Source organism: Cricetulus griseus, chromosome 4 (genome assembly GCF_003668045.3).
Source record: "Cricetulus griseus strain 17A/GY chromosome 4, alternate assembly CriGri-PICRH-1.0, whole genome shotgun sequence".
Classification (NCBI taxonomy): Eukaryota; Metazoa; Chordata; class Mammalia; order Rodentia; family Cricetidae; genus Cricetulus; species Cricetulus griseus.
This window is the reverse complement of record NC_048597.1, coordinates 215,503,187-215,529,110: the sequence shown is the minus strand read 5'-3', so window position 1 is coordinate 215,529,110 and position 25,924 is coordinate 215,503,187. Positions and strand designations below refer to the sequence as shown.

Genomic DNA, 25,924 nt, shown 5'->3' with positions numbered 1-25,924 from the left:
GTGAAAGATATTGGGATTTGGTTTTCTTCTGAGAATAAGAGAAAGATCTAGAAAACAGAGCAAGTAAGTAGGAGGGACAATTTACTGTGAGGGTACAGTCTATGAGTAGATGGCCTGCCACACACAGAGAGCAGCCTGTGTCTGTCTCTTAGCCAGGCCTTCCCTTTAGGAAAGGGAACTGGTTCATGCAATAGAAGAGAAGGACACAGGGTTCTCCTACATCCCTCATCAGCCCTGGTCCCTGGGTGCCACCCTTACTCCCCGGCACTGTTTCTGCAAGGTACCAGCACATCTGCAGCACCCACACACCTGAAAGAAGGTGTTGACTTAATAATATGGGAACACACAGCCCACTTGCTCACCCCATGCCCCTGCCAGTCTTCTGAGAGGAGGTTCTTTCCTAACAGCAAATCTATCACTGAAAGGTCCAACTGTAACTCGTGTGTGGGGCCCACAAGGGACATGGTTCTCAGCCTTGCCTAAAGTCCTATCCCATGACCTACAGCCCCCTACCTCAGCCCAGACCTCCATCATGAAACTCAGAGGCTAACCCGTCCTTTCCATTATGCTAGTCTAAACCTTAGCTTGTTCTCTCATGGAACTTTCAGCACTACCACTGGAGGATTCCTGGGCAAACTGGTCACCATAGCATCATTTTCCCTTAACTCTTTCTGAGCCTAACAGGTGGGTCCCATGCATACAACCAACCTTATTGAGTCCCCCATCCTATGCCATGTTCCCTGTACTTTGTGTTTCAGAGGGAACTGTTTTACTCTTGTATTTCAGACATAGCGCTTATGGATCCAAAGACACCATATGCCACCCCACAATCCTTGGGGATCAAGCCCTCTTCCTGACCTGACCTCACAAGAGTCTGTCTTCTTGACCTCTCTACTCCCCCCCTCAGGTATTGCAGGCATTGTCACCCCATCTCTGAGTCCAATCGTGAGGCCCCAGAGCAACCTTGAACTCCAAGCCAAAGCATTTCCATGGATGGATCAAGAAAAACAGCTGGGCTGCCTGCCATCTCATAGCTGGGGTCCAAGTGACTGTCCCCAGGCCTCCCACAGACCCTCACCTCACCCATTGTGTCCCCTCCCGGGGTTTTGCACCCCAACTGTCACAGACTCCATTCTCTTTGTGTAAACATCTTAATTACATCTTTAATGCTCTCACACGTGGAGATGCTGCGAGTTAAATTACAGCCCTGTGCATCCTAAATTACTCACAGCCCTCCAGTTGCTCAAGTGCTAACATATTTATAGCATCTAGAGGCAGGGATAAAACCAGAGCCATCCCCATGGGATCCTCCTAGCCCCTCACCTCCTGACATATGGTATCTGCCCAATAGCATATGTACCACCCCCGCATTCCCTCTAGCCAGCAGAGGACAGCGATGCTGGTGAAGGAGGGACACGCCTCTGTGCATGCTCGTGTGTGAGCCCCAGTGTAGAAAACTGTGCTGTCTGGGTGATCTCCTCTGCCCAGAGGCCCCTGGTATCAGCGTCGCACCTCTAAGACGTAGAGGGACACCAACGGCAGAGACTCCCTTCCACATTCCATGGACACTGAGTGACCCTTCCTGCATATAAGGTGGAAGGGAAAAACTAAAACCAGACTGGGTTTCTCAGGTCTTTTCCTCAAAGGGCGTTGTTCCCTTCCAGGCAACCATAACTTTTCCTGCTAGCTTCTGACCTGAGGCTGCCCTTACACCAAAGGCTTCTCCCAGAACCCCATGCTGGATGGGAGCCATTTCCAGAAGCAGATCAGACCAGCTTTTAGAGCCCACTGAAGAAACACAGCGGACAGAGGAGCCCAGCCTTGTCTCTCTCTTCCGTGTAGCCCTGAGCACTGAGGGAGAGGAAGCAGCCTACGACGGCGCTCCACTCCATACCACATATCACAGGGTGGGAGTCGGCTTGCAAGCTGGAGCCGATGCAGAGGGCCTCAGTCTTACTCTTATGCTGGAACAGGCACATGTCTGTGTGCAGTCTACTCGTGCACATGCATGAAGCCTTCCTCCATGTCTGGGGGGAGTTGCACCTTTCCATCCCAGGCTCCCGATGCCATCTCCCTCAGCTACCTTGGTTGCCAGTGGTTTGTGGCTGGGAAACTTCATGCTCACCCACTCACCATAATATCCTAACCATGGACAGCTTCTGGGTTTGTGTAACCCTTTTCGGCCATCTACTGGGCATTTCCAGCTCTGTCCCTGGACCTCCTGGGCCTACAAATGGTGCTGCCCTAGTTGAATGTGGTGGCCACGCCTTTCATCCCTGCCCTTGGGAGGCAGAGGCAGGTGGATCTCTTGAGTTGGAGGCCAGCCTGGTCTACACAGCAAGTTCCAGGCCAGCCAGGACCCTGTCTCAAAAAACAAACAACCAAACAAATGTCTCCAAAAGTTGTTACCCTGCTTTGTCCCTGTCATCTGGGGGTTGGTTTACATCTCTCTGCCCTAGAGGAGGCTCCAGGCTAAAAAAGAAAAAAAAAAAAAAAAAGACAATCCTAGATAGAGGGGAGCCTGCCTGTTTTCTTCCTTGCTCCTCAAGCTTGTGCCCCTCCTCCCCATCAGAGAAGCAGACCTTGCTGTGAGGGTTTTTGGCCAGGAAGCCAGCAGTGGCTCTTTGCCTTCCTGAATGAGGGCTGCCTTCTGTGCCAGGGCCAGCGGTTCAGGAGAAGTCAGTGGCCAGATGGCTAGCCTAGTCAGAGCTCTCTCTTCAAGCCTGAGAGTCGGTGGGTGGGACCTCGGCAGAGCTGGGGTCTGTTGCAGCCCTTTCCTGTCTTGTGGTGGCGATGGCTCAGGTCCTGAGAGTAGGTCTTGACAGTCAGGAAGTGGGCAGCACGGCTGGCACTGTGGCAGGTGTCTTGTCAGAGGTCCAGGCCTGTTCTCAGGCCACTCACGCGTGGATGGCATTGGCTACATCAGTAAACACCAGCCTGCTAGGCCTCTGCAGTGGGCCTTGGGAAGGGAGAGTGCTCTGCAGGGAGACAGGCAGGGGCATCAGAAACCTTGACCAAAGCCAGTCTCTGGTCCAGTTGCTTCCACCCTCGTTTTCTGGTACCTGCTTTTGCTTGACATCAGCTATGCCTTCTGCCTAGAATGCCCTTCCACCAAGCTCAGTCTAGAAATGCGACCTGGCTCCAAAGACTCCTCCCTCTCCCAAGCTATTCCCAGCTTGCCCTGTCACCGTGGCAGCACTTACTAAGGGCTTAGTATTGAATTAATCATGCATGTATTCCTTTCTGCCAGCAGGAAGATCTCACCTCTGGCCCTCTTCCCTCAGGACAGGGGCAAACATAAGGCTGGATCAAGGACAGGCCCTAACCCTTGTGGTACTCTGGCATTTGAGGGTTTGGAAGAGTGGTAGCAGTCAGGTTGCTGACAGGATAAGGGCATGGGTGAGGAGGTGTGTTTGGCTTGGGTCTCCAGTGCCCCAGATTATCAGGGACTAGGATTCGGCAGCCTACTCAGAGGTGCCTCTGCTGAACCCACTCACAACTCACTCAGGTTCATGGATCCTCATGGACTAAAGAAACCTGAGTCCTTGCCTTTAGTTTTTTGTTGTTGTTGTTGTTTGTTTTTCTGCTTTCCCAACTAGTACATGAGGGTTCACAGGACAAGACTTAGGGTTTCCATATGTAGATGAGAAAACTAGGCTCAGTGATCCAACTGGGCCTCCAAGATCTACAGGCTGTCAGACGCCAGCCAGGCTGGATCCCACAAGGCCTGGCTTTGCACAGTGAGTCTGTGAGGGCCATAGAACAATTCCAGTAGTTTCTAAACAAATATGAAGAGACCCATATACTCAAAGCTGCCACCTCAGCAACTGGCAGGGGCTGGGAAAATGTATGGAAGGTGGGTTGAAAGAGACAGGACAGCCCCAGGGTAGGTGGGAAAGCTGGCCAATGCCCACCTTGCCCTGTGTGGCCTGCAGGGAGGCGGCAGCCTGGATGGAGGCCGCATCTCGCCCATGTTCCAGCAGCTCCTGCTCCAGTTCATCTTGCTCCTCCGTGGGGTCAAAGTTGTACATAGGCATGAGCTGATGGCGCAGCTTCTCCAGCCTGGGGGAGGACAGAGGCTGTTTGGGGGTAGGACAGAGTCTTCCCCCTTCAGTCCTGGTGGCTAAGGGAGCCACACGCCACGTTTAAGGTACCCTAAGTCTTCCCTCAGGATTCGTTGACAGACGGTACCAATATGACTCTCAGACAGGTGGCCTTAGAATGATCAACTAGCCATTCCTGCGTCTGGCTATAGGATCTACGGGGGTTACTTGGGCCAGGATTCTACTGCAATCCCAGTCTCTATGGACTGAGGCAGAGGAAGAGAGTCAGTGACAGTCAGCTTAAGACAGCAGGGCAAGGGTAGCTGGGTGGTGATGACTCCTACCCTCCTTTTCTTTTCCCCACACCCTATACCAGGGTTACGCCTGTTTCCTCAGAATCTACATACCTGCATGCCTGTGTGTGGAAAGTGTGCATCCCTAATCATGAGTGGGCAGAAGAGGCTTTGATCTCCATCCCCCCCACACACACCCAGGGAGAGGAGCCTCAGTGCTGGGCCTCTTTCTCCTTCTCCACTTGTATCCCCTGGATCCCAGCCCAGCCCCTCCTACAGGCTAAAGCTGACTGGGGAATTACCTCTTCTTCTTCCTGATGTATAAAACCTGCAAGAGAAGGAACAGCATCAGATGGTGAGAAACGGAGATTCCCACCAGCCCAGCATTCCCTCGTGGTGGGGCAACTGTAGAGGATGAAAAGTGGAACCCTTGTGGGTCCCCGCCCCATACAGACATCCTTCAAGTGTGTGTCACATTCGCTCCATCCCCTGCCTCGATAAGGTCTCGCTATGGAGCCCAGTCTTGCCTAGAATTCCCTATGCAGTCTGGGCTGGCTTTGAACTCCCCACCCTTCTACTTAAGTCTCTGAGAGCTAGAGGTACAGGCCTGCACACTCGCACCTGGCTGCTTTGATATCTTCAGATACCAGCAGATCCAAGACTGAGTCTGGAGACCTTGGAGATGGGGCCAGGCACAGGAAAACTAGTTAGGCCTGTCTGGAATGGACTGTTTCCACTCTCCAAATCCTGACTAACCACCCACTCAGCATCTGCCTGAGACTCCTAAGTGCTGAAGGGGGAAGGGAGAACTTCGGCATGTCCCTTCCCCTCAATTCTCACTGAAGCCACCTACCGGCAAAATGAGCAGCAGATCAACCCCAGCCAGGCTCCACGCAGTACTCTGCACATCTGAGCCCCAGGGTTACCCCTCAGAACTCTGATGCTAAGGAATCCTAAGAAAGTCCCTGGGTCCCTTCCTTCCTTGTCCAGACACAAAAGTAAAGGGTTGACCACCAGATACTATAGAACTCACCAGTGGGAGTGGGAAGTCTTGGTACCAAGCACCAATGAGGTAGAAGGTAGGGATATTTGGGAGCTCACGCCCAAGCAGGGACTCCAAGGACTACTGCCACTATCTGCTCTTCCTCAAACCAAAAAATTTTGAATATTAAGAATATGACAGCCGGGCGTTGGTGGCACACGCCTTTAATCCCAGCACTCGGGAGGCAGAGGCAGGCAGATCTCTGTGAGTTCGAGACCAGGCTGGTCCACAAGAGCTAGTTCCAGGACAGTTAGTACCACATAATAAGATCTTGTCTCGAAAAACAAAAATAAACAAACAAGTAAACCAACAAAAAGAATATGACAGCTTCTGCTTGGGGAAACCCACGTCCTACAGTTTGTCCTAATGTCCTATGGGTCTCACAACTTTTGTAACCAACTCATAGCTTGAATCTGTTTAATTCCCAATCTGGCAGAGACCTTTCCCCCATATGATCTCAAGTGGAAAAGAAGCTCAAGTGTCCCCAGCTCATCCACCTGCTCCAGGGAGTGACTCCGTGCTATCCTATAGGTAGATGGAAGAGAAGCTCAGGTCTCTGAGTCATTCCTAGCCCCCTTCCACCCTGAGCTCCAGCCACAGTACCCTGCTCCTGCACCTTGGCCTCATGGCTCTTGCTCCAAATCTCCCTCATCCCCTGAGGCCTGTGACTCAGGATAATCTCGGGAGAAGCCAGCCAGAAACTCCATCCAGCGCACATGCTTTTGCCCTGCGGCCACTCTGCCTCAGCTGAGTTCACACTTCCACTTTCATTCCAAATCTCTCTGCCTCTCACTGTCCAGCCCCGTGTCTCCCAGGGAGTGCTCTGCTGCTGTCTGTACTAGGCTCTTTTCACACGCCTATGTGAGGCATGAGGCTGGCACCCACTCCTCCATGTGTCCGTGGCATGGCTCAAGGCTGGCACAAGGGGGAAGGAAGAGGCACTCAGGACATTTCTAGAAGTCTTCACCTTCTGCCCTTCTACCTTGGGTGGAAAGGTCATCCACTGACCTGAATGTCCCTTGGGGACAAAGAGCAAGGCAGCCTTATTAAATTCCTATGTCAAAATCTTTTGCTGAGAATTGAGCAGACTCTAAGGCATTTGTCCCCGAGGTTAGGGTGTCTCAGGCTGATTTAGCCACCACAGCCATTCTTCCTCATTCCTGCCCCAGGAAAGCTTCCTGGCTTCCCTCTGTGTGTGATGCATCCTGGCCCTACTTGCTGGCCAGTAGTTGTTCCCTGGCATCCATCCGGAGCCTGCCGGGCCCATATGGCAAATCTAGTTTAACACTAGCTCTAGCCAGGCCTTGGATGACTATCCCTGTCTTTTGTGTGTGTGTGGGGGCATGTAAGTGTGTGTGGGGGCATGTGAGTGTGTGTGTGTTTTGTGTGAGTGAGTGTGTACGTGCGTGAGTGTGTGTGTTGTTTGTTTTTAGCCCAGCGCTGAAGACTAAACCTAGGACTTTGTACCTGCTACGCATGCCCCGATCTACATCCCCAGTGCCCCTGTCCAGCCTTGTTTGTCAGATCCATGTGCTCCTGAGCTTAAGGTTAGCCATCCATCGCCTGCAAAGGACAGTGGGCAGAATGCCACTATTACTAGGCCTTCTAGGGGACTCCAGGTGCACTCCACTTTCCTTAGTCTTAACTTGTACAATCCCTCCTAGTGGCTCTTTAGTGGCATTCTTTGTGTCTGTCACTGCTGAAGGATACTTACAATGTTCTAGCTCACTTTTGTTCTGATGGCTACCTGCCCCTTCTTGTGACAATGAGGCCAGGTTCCTACCTGGAGTCAGAGTTCTCATGTTTCTTCCCAGCTGTCTCTGACCACCCAGCCCACAGAAAACCCCTTGCCTATTAACCCATTCTTCATAAGAAACACAAGCCAGGACCTCTCTTGTCTCTTCCAGCCCGGTTGTGTCCCAAGGGTAAAGAAGGATAGTCAGTAAATAATTGCCAAAAGAATGCGTAAATGAACTGCCATGAATACAGCATCCCATCCAGTTCTGCAGCCCATAATATAGCCCAACCACATCTGGCCTTGAAAGTCCTACACTCCTTTGCTTCACTGCCCTGTTTGCTGTTCACAGAACCTCCCACCTGCTTCAAAAACCTGCCTATCAAGATCCTGTGTCTTGACGCCCTTCTCAATCCCAATCTTATATGCCGGAGCTCAAAACACCATGTATTTCTGGCTCTTCCCAGGAGAGTTGCTTATCTGGGTCCCAGTAAATAAATATTGGGGGGGGGGGCAATGGGAAGGAATTGCATTATCCTTAATAGACAGTTGGCTTCTAATTAGGTTGTCTGTAAGTCTAAATACTAATCACCCTCCCCACAAAAGACAGCCTTTTGGGCCTTCTTCAGCTAGCCCCAGCTCTCACCATGGCCACAGCCAAGCCAATCACTGTGATGATGCCGAAAGACAGAAGCATGGTACCCACACCAACCGCACCACCTGCCATGTCAGGGATTCTGGTGCCATTGAAGCTTGTGGTTTCTGGGCTGAGGGTGGTGGTCTCTGTGGTAGACCCTTCGGTGGCAGGCTCCAAGTCAGGCTCAGTGGTGGGTGGGTGGCCGCTGAACCAGCTCCGAGTAGCTGGGACCCTGGAGTCCATGCTGATGCTGGGGACTGAAGTGAGGAGTGTCCAAGGCTGTAGCTCCCACCACTGTGATGACCACCAGCAGGAGACCCTGCTTCCCTGGGTTCTAGAAAGGCAAGAATAAAAGCAAGAGTTACCACTCAGGGCATGGCCAGAGGTAAATTCCTCGAGAATCTGAAGGCACTGAGGAAATAAAGGCTTCAAGACGGACCCAAATCAAATTCTGGGAATATGTGGGCCCAGGCTTTGCCTCTGGTTCCCTTAAGGATGTAGGGACATGGAAACATGATTATATTGATCATACATGGAAGATGGGAGGAGAAGCAGATGGCCTGAAAGGAAAAGTCTCCCCCCTGCACAAATATCTCTGCACTCTCTCTCCTGTTCCTACCTCCTCACTCCTACACCCCACACGTCTCTCATCCTGCTTGGGAAAAACAAAACAAAACAAAAAACCAAAACTTGCAACCCTTTCCTTCCTTGAAGGGAAACACTTGCCTAAGATTCAGACAGACCCGATTTTGAATCCTGGGGTCACTGGATAATCCCAGGCAAATCACTACTTTTCTCTGTGGTTAGTTTTTTTTCCAAAGTGGAAAATGTTAAGAGCAACCCCATGAAAAAAAAAAAGAGAGAGCAACCCCACGATGTTGTAAGGTTAGTGGCATGTTAGAATGAACAACGGGTGGGGGGGACTTAGCTGAGCACAGGGCCTGTCCACAGAAGGCACCCAGTCAAAGTTCCAAATCCCCATCACTAGCACCAACAAGCCAGGAGGAGGAAGGCACAGGAGTCACTGGACCTGTGTGACCCAGGCAGTGGTTGGGGCTAAGTTGGGGCTGGTGAGGAGACACCACCACAAGACAGGAAGGATAGACTGAGCTAGATCCTGTGGCAGGGAAGTGGGCAGGGGTGCTCATTGACCCACCTCCTTCCACTCCTAGAAGTAAGTTACATCTGAAAAGGCAGTAAATGGAATACCTATTTTGAAACGACTTCTCCCGTTTCCTTCCTAGTTTGGAAGCAGAGGGTGGGAGACCAACCACCTAGCCCTGTGGGTCTTAGGTAAAGCAGGATGGGAAGGAGTCCTAGCACTGGTTCAGAAGAGCAGACTTAGAAAGAAAGGACCCTTAGCTTATGGTTGCATACATGTTTCTCTATGTGGCTCATAGGTACATATGGGATGCCTCCTCTTTCAGGTACAACATTATTTGTGAGAGGCGTGCACATATCCACCATGGTCCCTTAGTTAGGAACAAAACTGGCAAGAGGGTCATGCATGGAGTCGACTTACTCCTTCCTGTCCTTTCCAGCTTGGCTCAGCAAGAAGTCTCAGGTTCACTTCTGGGCTCTGCCACTGAGCCCAGCCATGACCTTGGATCAGACCCTTAACTTGTACTGAGTCTCGGTTTATTAGGAGCCAAAGGGAGAGAAGGCATCCTGCTGACTATTTTCTTGGCCTGCCTCGGGGTCCAAAGGGGAAGGGAAGAAAACTGGGGTGAAAGTGGTGGGCACCGTGACCTCCAAGAAGCTGCATGCCATTCTCCATCAGGTCTCTCAGTCCTCCCTGCCTCAGTCCCCACGCCCGCCTCCACGACCCTGTGATTCCTCCATTCTTGCTCAGAAGCAGCGGATCTCAGGCACTTACTTAATCCTCTCCGGGACGCGGAGCTCAGTCTGAGACTCTAAGGGTGGTAGCGACGGACGGGCGGGAGGCGTGGGCAAGGGGGAACACCCAGGCCTGGGCGTTGGGGGTGACAGGTCCGACCCAAGGTCCTCCTGGGATCTGCTAGTATTTCAGCCTGTGCCGGCTGACAGCCTGAGATAAGGTGGGCTGGGCCGGGACCATGGAGGGGGTGGGGCTGGGATGAGCAGCCTCGGGGGATCCCCAGGAGCCCGAGTGCCTTGCTCCCGGCCCCCTCCGCACCTCCGGGCCCTGATTGGTTGCCAGGCCTAAAACCTAACCAGCATTGGCCCACTCGCCTGTCGCTCGAATATAGCTCCGCCCCCAGCGGGCGATGGGAGCCGAAACCCGACTACCAAAAGAGAATTTCAGAGGATACCTCTGACCCTGGTGACCTGCCGGAAGTTGGGCCGTGGACCGTAGGTGACCAGACCCTTTCTGGACCAGAATTCGGGCTCCTGGCCAGCTCCGCCCGCACTGGGACAGATTTGTAAACCAAAAATGCATAAGTACAGAGGTTTGGTGAGAGCATTAGACTCTGTGTCTTTGAAACCTAAATTGAACTCTGGCTTGATCCTCTACTGAGCCTACGTCCTTGAACAGCAAATTGCTTCTCTTCCCGTTGTCTCCACTTACTGCTTAGATAGGAACCCTGATAAAAAGGCTTTTTGGTAATGTTTTCGTAAATGACTACAACTATGGGGCTATAAATAGTGAATCTTCAGTCCAGAGATGTTGGAAGCAGAATGGAATTATCTGAGTGGCATTATAATTGTGTGCCCCGACCCAAGCAAACCTACCTATACCCCTCATAATAGTTTTTATCCACAATAAAATTCATCTCAGGACAGAGGCACGAATTCCCTCCACTCCAGAGTTATATCCCCAGTCCTTTAAAACTATGTCCCCCTCTTCTGTCCCCCAGACAAGGTATCACACTGTTGTCCAGGATGGCCTGATACTCACCACGTAGCCCAGTCTGGCCTTGAACCAAGGCAATCCTCCACTTCCTGGGTACTGGGATTTTTGAATTTTAATGTGTAAGGATGTTTTGTCTGCATGTGTATCTGTGCACCATGTGTGTGCCTGGTGCCTGAGGAAGCCAGAAGAGGGCATTGAATCCTCTGGTACTGGAGTTATAGACTTCTGTTAGCCTCTGTGTGAGTACTGAGAATTGAGCCTCGGTCCTCTAGAAAAGCAGCCAGTGCTCTTATCTGTCTGGTGGCTGCCTGCCTACCTGCCTGCCTGGCCCTGGGCACCCCTCTTTCTTTCTCCCTCATTCTCTTTCGAGCCTAGATTCTTTCTCTACTTATTCTCTCTGGCGCCAACCTCTAGTTATCTCTCTCCTGCCTAGCTATTGGCCGTTCAGCTATTTATTAGACCAATCAGGTGACTTAGGCAGGCAAGGTGAAACACATCTTTACATAGTTAAACAAATGAGGAACATACAAAAGCAACACACCTTCACACAGTTAAACACATGCAACATATCTTTACATAGTTAAACAATTATTCTGCAACACACCTTAGTTAAACAAATATTCTATTCCACAACACAGCCCCCCTCCCTTCTCCAGTTTTCTATTTTTTACTTTTGTGAAACAAGGTTTCATGTAGCAAGTCTGGCCTTGAAAGATGAGCCAGAAGGTCTCTGTGCCCCACACCCCCCTGCTTGCATTTATAAGTGTGTATCACCATATCCCATTTATGGGAATCAAACCCAGAGTTTTGTGTATGTTAGATGAGCACATCAACAACTGAGCTACCGCATGGGCTATCTTTTATTTAATTTTTTTGTTTTATTTCTCAAAATGATGTATATGTGTGTTTGGGCAGATATATGTGTGAGTACAGGTGCGCACTGAGGCCACCTTTCTGGGTGCTTGAGACTGAAGCCCATTCCTCTGCAAGAGCAATATGTCCTCCTAACCGCTCAACCATCTCTTCAAGGTTCCCTCCCACCTTTTTAATTTTGAGACTGGTTTTTACTAAATTACCCAGGCTGGCCTTGAACTTATGATCCTCTTGCTTCAGCCTCTCCAGTACCTGTGTTTACATGACTGAGCAACCATGTCCTGCAAATGCTATGAATTTTATAAAAGGTGTAACTAAAGCCTAGAAAGGCCTGGGCACTTAAGTTAAACAACGAGTTGCTAACAAAACAGGGTTCAAATCCGGTTTTCCAGTATTCTCTTTTCTGCTATCTGGTCCAAACTTTGTGTGCATGCGAGGTCAAGAGGGTCCTTAAGTACCTATTCCCTTCCCGAAAGCAGAGATGCCCCCAAACACTGGAACCCAACGGCTAGACTCAGCTTGCATCCTTTCTCCCGATCTAGCCTGGCTCTGAAACACAGCGCACATGAGTGACACCCTTGCGGTTTGTTTCTGCCCATCCACCTCCACGGCTGGATATGTAAACGTGTGCTTCAAGCAATCATTGCAGGCTGGAGCCACAACTCTGCTGCGGCCTTAAGGAAGACTCGTGGGTCTGGAACCCTACAGAGCACCCCGCACTTTCCCCGGAGTGGGGCTGCGGGTGGGTGCCGGTCCGCTCAGCCTCCCCGCCTTCCCGCAATCTTCAAAGGGGCAATCCTTCCGCCGCGGGAACCCTAGATCAGGGAGACGTGGTGCACCCGAGCGCTTTCTCAACTGCACTGAGGCGGAAGCAAGGTACTGAGGGAGTGCAATGCAGGCTACGCACATCCGGGGGCCGACCGTGGGGCTGTTTCCCGGTGCCGGTGTGTAGGTAGGGTAAGCGTGCATTCCCGTGATCAGCTATGCACCGGAGGTGGAGATCGGGATGGGAATGCATGGACGGCAACGTTGCCTTTTGAGGCCAGGCCGGTCCTGTCCGTCACAGTCGGGGGAAACAGACTCGGAGAGAGGGCACACTTACCTGAGTCGTTGATAATGCCCTTGCGGATTTGGGATGGAGGTTGTGTCGGGACTTCGAGCTTTGCTTTCTTCCGGAACTGGGTACAAGTTGCTTCCTTCTGGAGCCCTGTCCGCGAGGCTGTAGTGGTTAGGACGTCCCAGCAGATGTTAGTGTGGACCTTACTTAGTTTGCTTGTTATGGTAACTTAAGGGTAACACTTAATTTTTCAGCTTTCAACTTATGCTAATGTCTGTGGTTATGGGTTAAATTAGAGGAAGCAAAAATCAGCTTCCAAACAATGGCGGTGCACACAGAATGTCAGAAGCAAAGCTCCCAAGCACGACAGCCGCCTGCCATCCATTAGTGAGTCCCTGGTGTGTGGTGTTCTGTCTTCCAGGCCCGTGACATCCCTTGGTCAAGTACCAGTCACCATAGAGCTGGTGTTATTTCCCCCATATTATGGATGCTCGAAATGGAAGTCAGAAACAATGATTTGACTGAGCTCACACACTGGGGTCTGACATATGCCCTACGCCTAAACCACTCTACCAATTCAACCTACTTCAACTGAAAACAAACAAACAAACAAACAAACAACAAAAACCCCATCCAAGACAAGAAGAAATCAAATGGGTGGTTGAGGGTGTGAATATAGTCTAGGAGGTGACAGACTAAAAGCACACTCTTTTCAGGCAAAATTGAGTCTCTCCACATTCTCCTTTAGGGTGACAACAACATCTGAGAAACAAAACACTGGAGAGTCAGAGCCTGTGACTGATCCTTCTGCACCCAGCCCAGCCCAGCCCAGCCCAGGGCTCACTCCCAGCAGCCCCCTCAATGACTGGCATCACAAGGGAGACTTAGGAACTTGCAAACTTTTCTCCAAGACATGAAACTTTGGGGGCGAATACTTTGGACCCTCCTGTCTGGTCCCAGGGGAAGGAGGGGAGCCCCCCAGGGCTGGGCCCTCAGCTCATGGAAGTCTCATTCATCTCTGCCTGGGGTGTTGAGTGCCACAGGGGTGGTCAGCCACTGGACACAGGTCTTTGAGGAAAAAGGTATCCCAGAGGCCCGGGAATCCAGTGAGTACATCGTGGCTCATGTTCTTGGAGCTAAAACAGTTAAGTGCCATGCTGGGGAGGATAGGGAGAGGGAGGAGGGGGGACTCCAGGGAACAGATGTTGAGTGATTTTTTTTGTTTGTTTGTTCTTTTTATTTTATTTGCCTCATTCAGGTGCTTAGTTGAGACTGTTAGGATTTTGCTGAACAAATGTTTCAGGCAGATACTTATTTGCTCATCTGAAAAACTATTATAGTACGTTCCAGCACTATAGGCTCAGGGATGATTAAGTGGCTAGTGTTTGAGTCCATTGTCCACACAAGACAGCAAGGGAACCATCCACTCACACTCTCCACGGGGACAGTTTCAGAGCCTGAAACCAGCACTTTGGACCAAGCCACTGACCCCTAGACAGCTGCAGTGGATCCAGGAACTGTGTAGCCATCGGTTACAGAGGTAAGCAACCATGGGCCGATGCGAGGACTCTGAGCTGGGAACAGAGACTCATCCTTCCCTAGCCCCACCAAATTATGGTCAGGGAGGAGTAAAGTGTCTAAGGACTAGAGCACTGTTGGGACGAGGAAGTGTCAAGAGAGGGTCTGGTATAGTAAATTTAAAGAAGGGACAGAGGGTAGGCCTAGACTGTGTCCTAGGGCATTGCAGACGGGACCCTGCCTTGACTACAGTAGTCTTCAGCTCAGCTCTGGCCTTATTAATCCTGGTTCTGTTACTGATGACTCCCTGGACACCCCTCTTGCAGGATGCCCGTGCAGTATATCCTTGGGGAGTGGGACTTCCAGGGGCTCACTCTGAAGATGGTACCCCCAGTGTTCATTCCTCGGCCAGAGACGGAAGTGAGTATATCCCTGAGACAGGTCAGGATGGAGATGAGAAAAGGTTCAAGGTATCTGTCTTGCCCCAGACTTCCTCCAGGGGGTGCTGGGGCCCCATGGCTGCCCTTCCCAGGGGCAGTGGCCCTTCCACACATGTCTTCTTGCTAGCTGAGCCATAATAGAGGACACCTCTTACCCTCTCCCTTTGACTCTCTTCACATTCCAAGACCCTGCCCCAGCTACAAGGACTGGAAGTGACATAGAATGTTCCAAGTAGTGTTGTCCCAGTGCTCAGCTCATTGTGGCCATTCCTTAGGAGCTACCGCATAGGCCCATGGCAGACTTGACACATGGGAAATAAATGGCCTCCAGCAACTTAGAGAGCAGGGGAGACGTAGAGGGCTCTAGCTGGGCACCTGGAGGCCTGGTCTGAACAGTGTGATTTTACAGGTGGTTGCTGCCTACTCTGGGCTCAGATAAGAGAGTGTTGGCCTCTCAGGCCAGGGTATCTGTGACTCAGTGGTCTGCTTACGTCTATTGTCTGGTCAGGTGACTGCTTGTGTCAGTCCTTCAGATTGCCAGAACTGGGGATTGTGTGGCCCAAGCGTGCTATCCCTTGGGGACATATCCTGGTCTAGGAAAGAAGTTTCTCTGTCCTTCTTAGATTTCCCCCCTTATTTTGTTGATGGCAGTGCTGGAGAGTGGACTCTGGCATGAAGTGGGGCTGCATAGTTAGGGGGTTCTGAGCAAAATCAGAGGGCTCTGATTACACTGTGGAAAAGATTATTTCTGGAAAGATACCTCGGCATATAGACGTACCTTTACCTTTACCAGCCAGGGTCTTTGAGGTGTCTGTCTTTTACCCTTTCAATCTCTGTCCCTTGGTCAAGAATTCTCTGATCTTTCTAGAGAGATGGCTCAGTGGCTAATAGTACTGACTGCTCTTCCAGAGGACCCAGGTTCAATTCCCAGCACCCACACACTGGTTTACAACCATCTGTAACTCAAGTCCCATGGAATCTGACATCCTCTTCTGGCCTCTGTGGACACTGCACGTCCACTATACATGGACGTACACACCGGAAAAATACTATGCACATTAAAAAAAAAAATTGCTGATCACCTGGCGTACTCCCTTATCATGTGATTGGGAGAGTGAATTTCACCTCATTCCCCAAAGTTGGGGCAAAACTACAGAAGTCTGAGGCCTTGAGAAGTCTCAGAGCTGTCAAGGAAGGGACCCAAGGGCTGCACCTGAACTTTCTGACTATCCTGTTTAGTGCTGACATAACCTTGGATGGGGTACAGACAGTCAAAAGCAGGGTGTGGCCTGTCGCCATCAGGCTTTTGGGGGGTTACCCTGCAGCCTCCTCCACATATATCACTTCTGGCCAGGAGATCACTTGCCATTCTTGGAGACTGTCAAGGCTCCGAACACACAGCAATCATGGTGGTATCCGCTGTGTGTTTTTGGATTCCGGGTGCTGGGTGTGAGCTCTCAGCTCCCGTGTGCCCCACCCATTTGGTGTGTCTGGGCCAGGAAGAGGAGGGGAAGAGTGAGGCTGCTGTGGTTGGGAGGCCAGGTCTGCCTCACTGTACAGACATTTCTGAGAACTCACCAGGTTCGCCCCAATGTGAAGCCACATCAGGCAGGTTTGCTTTACTAAGAAATCAAGAGGACGTGGCCTGTGGCAGAGAGTGGAGAGATCGGGTGTAGGGGAGGGGGTCACAGAGTCTGTATTCTCTATCCATCAAAGGATGGTTTTTGATGGTGGGTGTGAAAGTCTGAGATGCAAAATTGCAAGTGGCTTGTGGCCTGATGAGCTTGGTTTTCCCTGGGGGGTGAGAGGGTAAATGAGTCTCCTGTGTGGCAGTTACATACAGTAGGAAACTTAAGGCTGGGGTGTGAGCATTCCATCCCCATCTGGTGTGGTATGACTGTACGGGCTGTGAGAGGCTCAGTGCTGTAATTGTTTTAGGGAGGCGGTACACCTGACTAGGGTCAGCCCCCCAGGGATATGATCCTAACAGAGGATGTTCATAGGACATCCTTCTGAGACCCCAGGGCTACAGAAGGGTTATGCAGTCCTGTCTGAAGCAATGGCTCTAGGCAAAACCACCACTGCCCCTTCTCTGCCTCATATTTCTCTCCTTCTGTCACTCTATGTTTTGAATTCTTTCTGGATTCAGTTGGAACAGATGATCTGGGTCCATGACCAACATGACTCAGATCCTTCCCAAAGAGCCAATAGCTTTAGGTAGAGAGAAGGTCTTTACTGCATAGGAAAGAATTTTCTAGACTTCATGGATATAGTCTTAACATAGATAGTCCCCACATAGTCCTCAGATGGTCCTATGATCAAGTTGAGCTTTCCATGGTCTGTGGTAGAAGGGAAGGTAAGAGACCACTGGTGACAGTAGGGGCCCAGTCTGTCAGCCCTGCATGGATGGTGTGTGTGTCTGAGGTCAGGGATGCCTTTATGAGGTGGCTAGCCAGTGTGGGCTGACTAAGGGGTCATCCTCCAGCCAGAGTGGGCTGTTTGTGGCCAGGAAACCCAGAGAAACTCACACCCCTAGCATAGGCTGTCATTTGGCTGGCCTTTCAGCCTGTTGCCTCTACCGCAGTCTCTCAGTCACAGCCCTGGATTGCAAGCCGTTCACCAGTCATGAGCCCAGTTTGGTGCACACACGCCACTGCTCTCTACTCATTTCTGCCTGGCACAGGACTGATCCAAGCTCCCTCGCCTATAGACAGTAGCTTTGTAGTGCAGAAGTGGCTTGGAACAGGGAGGGCTGGTCCAGCTCTCCAACTCCTGCCTGCTTTGAACTTGTTACCTTTGGTGTGAATGAGCATTGCCACTGAGGTTGGGGCCCTAGGAAGACAAAATGGTTTTGGGGACTCAGCAGGACAAACTTGAAAGGGGGTTTGGATGATCTGGTACTGTTTGCTCCACTGGGCCTGGCTGATGGGTCAGACCCAAGGTCTCCTCATAATTTAATATGACAAGAGAGGCAAACTCTGTCCTAGATCTTCAAGTCAGGTTGAAGATATTTGGTTTTAGAGATGAAACTGGTCTTCGGAATGCAGATATTCTAAAGAGACAACTGAGTCCCTTAGTCTGTCAGACTATTGGAAACAGTGGACCCCAAAAAGTAGGGATTTCCTAAGACTAGTCAGAAGGGGAGCTTGTTTCCCACAGAGGGAACTCACACAGTCCTAACAACTTACAGATGAGACTGAAACCCAGACAATGATGAGTCAGTGGTAGGTGGGATCACACCTTGACCCGGACTGCTTAGACTTGGCTATCCTGGCCCACTATTTAATTTTTTATCTGACTTCAGGAATCTGAGATGGACTTGAGGGGTTTGCTGGATCTCTTTGTCCTCTCATTGTGACCACATTGAATATCTTTCCCTCCCTCCCTCCCTCCCTCCCTCCCTCCCTCCCTCCCTCCCTCCTCCCTCCCTCCTCCCTCCTTTCCTTTGCTTTCTTTTTTGCTTTCTACTTTTTTGTTTCGTTTTGTTTTTTGAGACAGAGTTTCTCTGTGTGGCCCTGGCTGTCCTGGAACTCACTCTGTAGAGCAGGCTGGTCTGGAATTCACAGAGATCTGACTGCCTCTGCCTCCTATGCACCACCACCACCCAGCTGCTTTCTACTTTTAATTTGACTCTTTTTATTGGTTTATTGAGGATAGGTGGCCAGGTCTGATTTGGGGCACAGTTTGGGACCTTTCAAGTCAACAGAGACACTCCACAGGGGCCAAGGAAGTCTTCCTTCAAAAGGCATTCACCTGCTGTACCCCCAGTTTCCAGAGCCTTGAATGGTCCCTCTGCCCAGATCCAGGGGTTTGTCTTTGAGAAGAGACTACATGGCCCTTCCCCTGCTGCATGCATGGATCCCCTGCTCTACTCTGGTTAGAAGCATTTCAGTGCTGGGACAACACCCTGTGTTGATTACCATTTACAGCCCCTGTAGGCGTCAGATGGTGGCATCAGCAGGCAGTGCCCTACACCCTCTTGCCTTTGTGCTGATGGAGTCTGAAAGTGTACTTTTGCTGCAGTAGCGGGCACCATCCCAACAGGCTCTTACCACACCTGTGCCCTTACCACATTCTGTCATTCTGTGTGTGCCACAGCTACCTGCAAGTAAGAGACTTGAGCAGAGGTGTGCCCCGTCCCATTAATGTAATTGCTTGTCCCTTTGGCCTAGGAGTCTTCTAGGAAATTCCCAAACTCATCCCTGTGAGAAAGCTGAGGACACACCAGCCACCCTGGTTTATTTTTTTTACCCCCATGGTTCTAGGGGGTGAAACCCAGGATCTTATATGCTGGGCAAGTGTTCTTCCTTTGCACTATATCCTCAGCTCCACAGTTCAGGCTCCAGATAAGGGCCTTGACTCTTGGGTGTTTCTTCATGAGCCAGTGGTGATGGTCTAGCAAATTAGTGCTCTAGAAGCAGGACTAGGCATAGAGGGATTGGCCATCAGATATGGTTCTCAGCATTGCTGTGAGTGTAAAAATGGGAAGATGTCTGGATGGCATAGCTGGGGTTCATTGTGCACAAACGCAGCAGATAAGGGATCAGTTATGTGATTCTGATTAATCTTTACTGTGTTCCTGAGGGGAGTGCTCCATTTTGCAGATGAGTAAGCTGAGGCAGGGACAGAATGACCCACCCGGAGTCCTTGCTGATGTCAAGATCACTTTGGCTTTGGCAGTCTCCCATCTGCCTTCACTAGGAGCCAGCTGCTTGGACCGCTTTGTTAAGGCTCCCCAGGAGCAAGAATGGCACCCAGTCTGATCCAGACCCTCTGCCTTCCAGGAACTGGTTGAATGGGTTTTAGAGGAAGTGGCCCAGAGGCCCCCTGCAGTGGGAACCAAAGGTGGTCCCCTCATTCTGGAGGTGGGCTGTGGATCAGGAGCCATTGCCCTCAGCCTTCTGAGTCAGCTCCCACAGGTAAGCCCCCCCACCCCTGCATCTCTCTACCCTGCCTTTACCTGACATTGAGAGAGTCACCCACTGGCCCTTTCTCCACGTCCTCTGCAGAAGCACTGAGGGAAAGTGGCCAGAACAGGAAGGTGCGCCCAGCACAGCATGGTGTCACCTCTGACTTCCATCCCTGTTGGTCTGGCTGGAACCTAACTATAGGAAAGCTTTGCTACAAGTTTCTTTCTTCTGGGGAGCTAGCTGAAGGTTCCCAGACAAACATTTCCCAGAGTTCCACCTCTTTTGCTTTGTTCTTGGGGCAGAGTCAAGTCATTGCTGTGGATAAGGAAGAAGCCGCTGTTAGCCTGACCCGTGAGAATGCTCAGAGGTATATGGGCTGGGAGGTCCAGAGAGCCAGCACTGGGGAGTTAGACTTTGGGACCTGAACTTGACCTTTATTCTAGTATCAAACCTAGTGTCTGACTTCCATTCTTGAGGGAGAGGTGCGATGAGGGTGGCCTGGCATGGGTCCCACGGGTTTATAAATGGATGGACTATGAGCTGTGTTGCTGATCTAAGAAGGGCTCACTTTCCCTCTTGATCCTCGTAGCCAAGGGCAACAGCTTGCATTCTGTGCTCACCACCACCTCCCCATCTCTCCAGGCTTCAGTTGCAGGACAGGATTCGGATCACTCGCCTTGATGTAACCTCAGGTACACCCCCTACTCGTCTTCTTGGGGTGGGTGTCCTGGATAGAAGGTTTGCTGGTGGGTGAGGCACTGCAGAAATGTGGTAAGGGTTCCCCAGTAACCATACCTGTGGGCCAGTGGGCCGTCTCAGAGCAGCCCTTGCTGAGGACAGACTGGGTGCTGTTGTTGTCATCTCCTCGGCTGATCTGACCCATGAAGGGACTAGCCACAAGGTCTTTCTGCTGGGGAGGGAGGTGTTGAGACAGGGTTTCTCTGTGTAGCCCCGGCTGTCTGTCTCTGCCTCCTGAGTGGTGCCAATAAAGGTACGTGCCGCCACTTCCCAGCCACAAAGTCTTTCTTCTCCTGGATCCCCTATAACTGATAAGTTTAACTAGTGTTTGTTTACTGGCAAGAGATTAAACAGATGTTCAAAGGAAAGCAGTTCAGAGCCAGCTGTGAGGGCCTCCACCTGTTACCTTAGCAATGGGGATGCAGGAGGACTCCTGTGAATTCAACATAGTGAGTTCTAGACCAGCTTGTGATACAAAGTAAAACATCTCAAAAAACAAAAACAAAAATCAAACAAAATAGCAACAACAAAGAAAGAAAACTTGGATGTGAGGGCGATTTGGCCCCGACATCTGTCACCCCATTGATCGCCAGGGTTGATTCGGCTGATCTGGCTGGCTAGGCGGGTGTCCCCTTCCTCCCCACTCGGTCGAAGAGGACGACCTTCCCCGAATAGAGGAGGACTGGTCTTCCGTCAAGGGTATACGAGTAGCTGCACTCCCCTGCTAGAACCTCCAAACAAGCTCTCAAAGAAAGAAAACTTTAGGGCCTAAATACATATTTATCTCTCTCTGCCTCCACCAGGCTATGCCAGGCTTGTGGCAGGCTTTGCAGTATCCTCAGGTTTCCAGCTCCAGTGCTGATCCTTCTATTAGCCATGGAATCCCCGGGCTTTATGTTAGTGTGATGCACCCGGTTTTGCATCTGGTACAAGTGGGACCCAGACAACAGCCATAAGGGTTGGCTGCGGGCGGCCTGTCCTCCCTATGCTTTGAGATTATATTGATTATAAAGCAGAGAGTGGGAAGCCCTTCCTCTGCCTGTGTAATCAGGGAGGGCTTACTGGAGGTGGCACTTGAATATTGCTTAATGAGGAGGTCTTGACAGAAGCAGAGAAAACATGGGCATGCTAGGTGAAGGGCTGCACGTCAGAACATGTCCACTCCTGGCCAGTCTGCTAAGTGGGGACTCTGGCTACTCATCTTCAAGTCTGACCAGGTCTAAAGACAGGCCCTCAATATGACTTGAGGACAGTGACTACCTAAGGGACAAGGTGGCAGGTAGAGCTACCAACTTTTCCTTCTCAGTAGACCAGTTCGTTCTATGTGTCCTCTTTGCCCACAGAAGGGTGCTGGACACGCCTTTTGCCCTGGGGCCCTGTGGACTTGGTGGTCAGTAACCCTCCCTACATCTTCCACAAGGACATGGAACAACTGGCCCCAGAGATTTGCAGGTACAGGGTAGGTGGGCGTGGCAGAGAAGCTTTAGTAGGATTGGCCTGGGCTAGAAGACTCCATCTGGAGAAAACAGGGGGGCCCAGGGGGACAGCAGGGTTAAAGAGGCACACTTTAGAGCTTGCTGCCTTACTGGGACCATTTTCAGCTTTGCACTTCTGACTCCTGGAGACCCCTAGCCTCCCTGAGTCTCCATTTCCTGCTTTGAAAGAGGAATGGTAGTGCTTGCAGGACCATGGGAAGGACTTGGCATCCGGCATAGCGAGACCTAATAGAAGGCACTCGTAGAGGGATGTGTCATTTTACACCAGACCAAGGCCGGGAGAGGGAGGGTGCCCTGTCTAAGGTCCCGTGAGGATTTCATGGAAAAGCCAGCACTGAAACCTCTGGTTGTGGAAAAACCATCCTACATTTATAAGGATGGGAAACTCAGGGTAACCATGTGTCCCTACATAAGCACTGGTGACACAGGGTGGGTGCTGGAGCCTCTTTTCTGGGCTCAAAGAAGTAGTCAGGATTGGGTTTTAAATGTCCTCAGATCAAGAGCAGGAACAGCTAGGTTCTGAGGGCACCTCATGCCCTGAGGGCTGTCTGTCAGTGGGACTCAGCAAGTCCATTTAGCCCTGCCCTATGGGGGAAAGTAAAACCTGTTATCTGTTTAGGAACCATTTGCTAATGGATCCTCCCTCAGCTTACCTGTCAACCCAGAGTCTTCAGTCCCACTGGGCCCTTTGTGAAGGCCTGCTTGGCCACCCCAGGCTCTTACCTGCCATGCTTTCCGTTCAGTTATGAAGACCTGGTGGCCCTGGATGGTGGTGAGGAAGGCATGGACATCATTACCCACATCTTGACCTTGGCGCCCCGGCTTCTGAATGCCTCTGGGTATGGATCCTGGCCTCCTCCACTTCCATTGTGTAATTGGCATGCCTTGGCATCGCCGTGCCCCTGCCTCTTGCAGGCCAGACAGTGTAGAAGCACAGGTCCCCTGGCCCTCCCTCATTGAGCTGACCCCTTTCTCCTCCATGTAGAAGCATCTTCTTAGAAGTGGACACAAGGCACCCAGAGCTTGTCAGCAGCTGGCTTCAGAGTCAGCCTGACTTGCACCTTAGTCTTGCGGCTGTCCGGAAAGACTTCTGTGGGAGGTAAAACTACAGTTCCCGTAGCCATGCCACTCCCATGCTCCACACCACTTGTGCACTCCTTAGAGCTTAGATGGCACCCAGATACTCATCCTGTCTCCCCAGGCCCCGGTTCCTGCACATCCAGAAGTCTGCACCATAGTGTGGCTACTCTGAGCAGCTGGCCAGGATTCTAGCCTGCTGGATGCCCTGCTGATCCTGCACGGAGCACTGTTCTCAGGGAGCTTTTCAGAACCCAGGCATGGCCCATGGTTCTGTGATTTCCCCTTGATGGATGTTTCTAGGAGACTTGGAAACAAAGATGGAGTGTTCTTCCTGGAGCAGCAAAGAACAGAAAGGCAAGAGCTGGCTTTCCAGCCTAGCTCTTTCCCCTCAGTGTCGCAGGCTACTTGGTGTTCCTGTTGGTGAAACTGCTGTGAAGATGCTGGGAAATGTGGCCAGTATAGCACTGAGAGAACAATAAATGGTAAACCAGTGTTTTGTTATCAGCGTCTGTGAGCCCTTGTCTCCATGTAGGATTAAGCCTGAGAGCCTCCTCCTACTCCAAGTCAAGCAGACTGTCTGTGGTGAGGGTGGGACCCCGTGTAAGGATAGTACGTGCAGAGGGGTAGGGATGTGAGGCTTAGTCCTGGCCTTGGATACCATAGGGCTGCACAGAATAGCTCATTCTTTGGGTTAGCACCATCCACCTCCAGCCTGGGTATGCCTACATACCCTTCCTTGACTGGGCCTAGGCTGAGATTGGGGGCCGTATCTGAGGGTGGAGTTGAGGGTCTCCGACACGTGTCAAGGTGGGAGCTTCACCCCGGCCGCTGGCATCCACATGCCAAAGAGTCTAGAATGTTATGGTGGAAGCCCCACCTCCCCATCTCCCTCCAAACCCTGCTGCATCTCAGAAAGCCTGCCAAATGGTGACCCCCTCCCCCACAGATGCTCAAGACCATCACCACAGGGTATTTAAACTGTCCCCCAGAAAATAGACTTGTGGTTTAACGGTTTCTCTTTCCCGTCTCCTCTCTGGGGGGCTGGGAGGCCATCTGGGAGCACTGTACCCATTAAATGTGGGCTTTTTAATTCAGTTTGATTTGGTCTGATTTGGATTGCTGCATCAGCAGAGAGGCTTATCACTTTTCAACATGATCCTGGGATTGCATGCCCACACTCGTATAAGTGAAGGTTTGAGACAGCAGGGTGGGAAAACAACCTCAGGACTTGTATTTGCTTTTATTGACCATCTTTCCAAATGTGGAAATTCAAATTTGGAGTTCAAATAGCCCACATATGTCTCCCTGGTTGGTGCATCCAACCAAGCCTGAGCACTGAATTGTGACCTTCACCCCAGCTCTGGGCAGAGTCACAGCCACCAGGAGGCCTAAAGACCACTACTGTCAATAGCAGCAGGAAACTGTTTAGAGGTGAGTGTTGATGCAAGACTGCATCTGGGTAGTTCTTCAAGCGTGTCGAAGACAAAGCGCGTTCATTCTACCTGTCTCCCCAGCATTTGCAAGGGCCTGACCTAAGGTGCAGCAGCCAGAGGCAGTGTGCTCTGGAAGGCAATAGCTCTGCCAGAGCCAAGACAGCTGAGTTCCAGGTCCAGTCTTGGAGTTGGACCTCAGTCATCTCCTTTCTCTATGAGATGTGGACTCTTCTGGGTCCAGGAGCAGGACAGGAAATAGCTTCATTCTATTCTAGTCCAGACCAGCAAAGTATCACATGCAGGCTGGCCTCTAAATGCCCACGGTCCAGGCAGGAGGGTCAAGGTGTTAAGAGCAGGCCTGCCTGAAGTCCCATGATACAAGTTGAGAACACAAGTCAGGCGCTCGCCTTCTAGGAGTCTATTTCTGGACTTCACCCTGCGTAAGTGATGTCTGCTGCTGTGGTTAAAGGGTATATTTGTGTTGGCAGAGACCATACTGCAGGTTTCAGAGCCCCCGCATCTGGCCCTGGTGACTTAGCCTCAAGCTATCTCTGGCTTCCTTTGAAGGTGGGAGCCTGGGCTTTCCCTCATGGCTGTTCCAGAAAGAACCTGAGTAGGTAACATCGGGTGTGACCGGAGCAAGGTTCCTCACCTCCTGAGCTTCCTGCGCCACTTGCCCCTTGTTTGCCAAAGCCTATGCGGATATTGCCATCTTTCTCTTGCCTTTGCCCTTTGGCTCTGGCTGTCTCAGACATCAGGCTGCCCTGACCTCGCAGCCTTGTGTTGCCCTCTTGTCTCACAGCGTGGGTTATACTCAGTCAGTGCTGAGTTCCCTGATGGTTTTCCTTCCTGGCCTCAGGCCTGTTTCTGAGGTAAGGCCTTGGAGAGCCTGCGGGTATGGCACCCAAGAGAGTACAGTGGTGGAGAATGACAGTGGAGGGCCAGTTGGGGTCATTGGAGCAAGAGCCACCCTTGGGACAACTTCCTTCCCAGAAAAATGCGGGGCTTGACTCCACTGGGATAAAAGTCCAAGCCAAGTAGAGTGGCAAGGCAGGGCCTGCAGACTATAGCCACTTGCTTAATTGGGCTAGACATTGAGTTGCCATGCTGGAGCCATACCAACCTAGGTTCTAGAGTCTGCCCCTTACCAGGATGTGACCTTGGGCAGATGGCTTCATCTTATTCAGCTTAGGCCTCCAAACCTTGGGAAACGGGGCCAAAGTACTTTACCATAAAGATGGTTGTGAGGTTTTCTTGGTACATTATGGGTGTTTCTGTTGCCTTGAGGACAGACAGGGGAAAGTCGTGCACCCTGCTAGGTCAGCTCAGCACCAGCATGAGGCAGGCAGAGACACGGCAGTCAGCAAAGGAAAGATGGCAGGATTTTAGTCCTGGAGATGGAGCCAGCAGGAGCAGCCTCCTCCCCCCTCACTGATTCTCTCCACCAGGACCTGAGTACCCAAGGCCCATGGCAGCCAGGCGCTCCACTCTGGAAAAGCTAAGCTCTCGTGCCCTGTCTTCTTCTTTCTCCTGATGCTAGTGCCAGAAGCTTGGCACAAGTCAAGAAGTCCCTTGGGGAAAGTGCAGGAGGATGTGGTGCAAACGGTGTCACCCAGGCTCTGCAGGCTCCACAGGCCCTGACCTGGGAGAGCAGCTCTGTCCCCTCCAGCAGGTGGAGAAACGATGGTCTTGCCTCACAGCTGGATGATTTTTGTAGCTTCCAATGGGTTATTCCATGCGTCTTATTAAAATGTGTCCCCAGCTGTAAGAAATATGCCCTTTTCTTCCATGGACCC

General features: G+C 51.4%; 2 protein-coding genes across 9 annotated transcripts; one reads left to right on the top strand and one right to left on the bottom strand.

Annotated features, from left to right (window-relative positions):
* Positions 1-1,137: 1,137 nt before the first annotated feature.
* On the bottom strand, positions 1,138-9,837 carry CUNH3orf18 (chromosome unknown C3orf18 homolog). Its single transcript, XM_027414452.2, has 5 exons — positions 9,627-9,837; positions 7,760-8,084; positions 4,639-4,664; positions 3,915-4,062; positions 1,138-2,978 (listed from the first exon to the last, which is right to left on the bottom strand). The coding sequence occupies exons 2-5, from the start codon at positions 7,991-7,993 to the stop codon at positions 2,898-2,900; spliced, it is 489 nt and encodes a 162-aa protein (XP_027270253.1). The 5' UTR covers positions 7,994-8,084; positions 9,627-9,837; the 3' UTR covers positions 1,138-2,897.
* A 2,506-nt stretch (positions 9,838-12,343) lies between these two features.
* Positions 12,344-23,202, top strand: Hemk1 (HemK methyltransferase family member 1). 8 transcript variants are annotated; one of them, XM_027414450.2, is made up of 11 exons: positions 12,344-12,413; positions 13,262-13,657; positions 13,962-14,053; positions 14,358-14,451; positions 19,256-19,390; positions 19,684-19,748; positions 20,024-20,073; positions 21,463-21,571; positions 22,359-22,454; positions 22,601-22,714; positions 22,817-23,202. In XM_027414450.2, exons 2-11 carry the CDS (start codon positions 13,427-13,429, stop codon positions 22,851-22,853), a joined length of 1,023 nt encoding a protein of 340 aa, XP_027270251.1. In that variant the 5' UTR covers positions 12,344-12,413; positions 13,262-13,426; the 3' UTR covers positions 22,854-23,202. The 8 variants fall into 8 exon arrangements, 7 of the variants coding, with proteins under 7 accessions (XP_027270251.1, XP_027270248.1, XP_027270247.1 ...); XM_027414447.2 differs by having other exon boundaries at positions 12,352-12,408; XM_027414446.2 differs by having other exon boundaries at positions 12,367-12,638.
* The last annotated feature ends 2,722 nt before the right edge of the window (positions 23,203-25,924 follow it).

Bases quoted from the DNA above. Each gene is read 5' to 3' on its own strand.
- Hemk1 (XM_027414450.2), top strand. From the start codon at position 13,427: ATGAAACTTTGGGGGCGAATACTTTGGACCCTCCTGTCTGGTCCCAGG. The intron at 19,391-19,683 runs GTAAGCCCCCCC...TTCTTGGGGCAG, and splicing joins TTCTGAGTCAGCTCCCACAG to AGTCAAGTCATTGCTGTGGA. The intron at 19,749-20,023 runs GTATATGGGCTG...CCATCTCTCCAG, and splicing joins ACCCGTGAGAATGCTCAGAG to GCTTCAGTTGCAGGACAGGA.
- CUNH3orf18 (XM_027414452.2), bottom strand. From the start codon at position 7,993: ATGGACTCCAGGGTCCCAGCTACTCGGAGCTGGTTCAGCGGCCACCCA. The intron at 4,665-7,759 runs GTGAGAGCTGGG...CTTCTCTTGCAG, and splicing joins TTGGCTTGGCTGTGGCCATG to GTTTTATACATCAGGAAGAA. The intron at 4,063-4,638 runs GTAATTCCCCAG...GTCCTCCCCCAG, and splicing joins TACATCAGGAAGAAGAAGAG to GCTGGAGAAGCTGCGCCATC.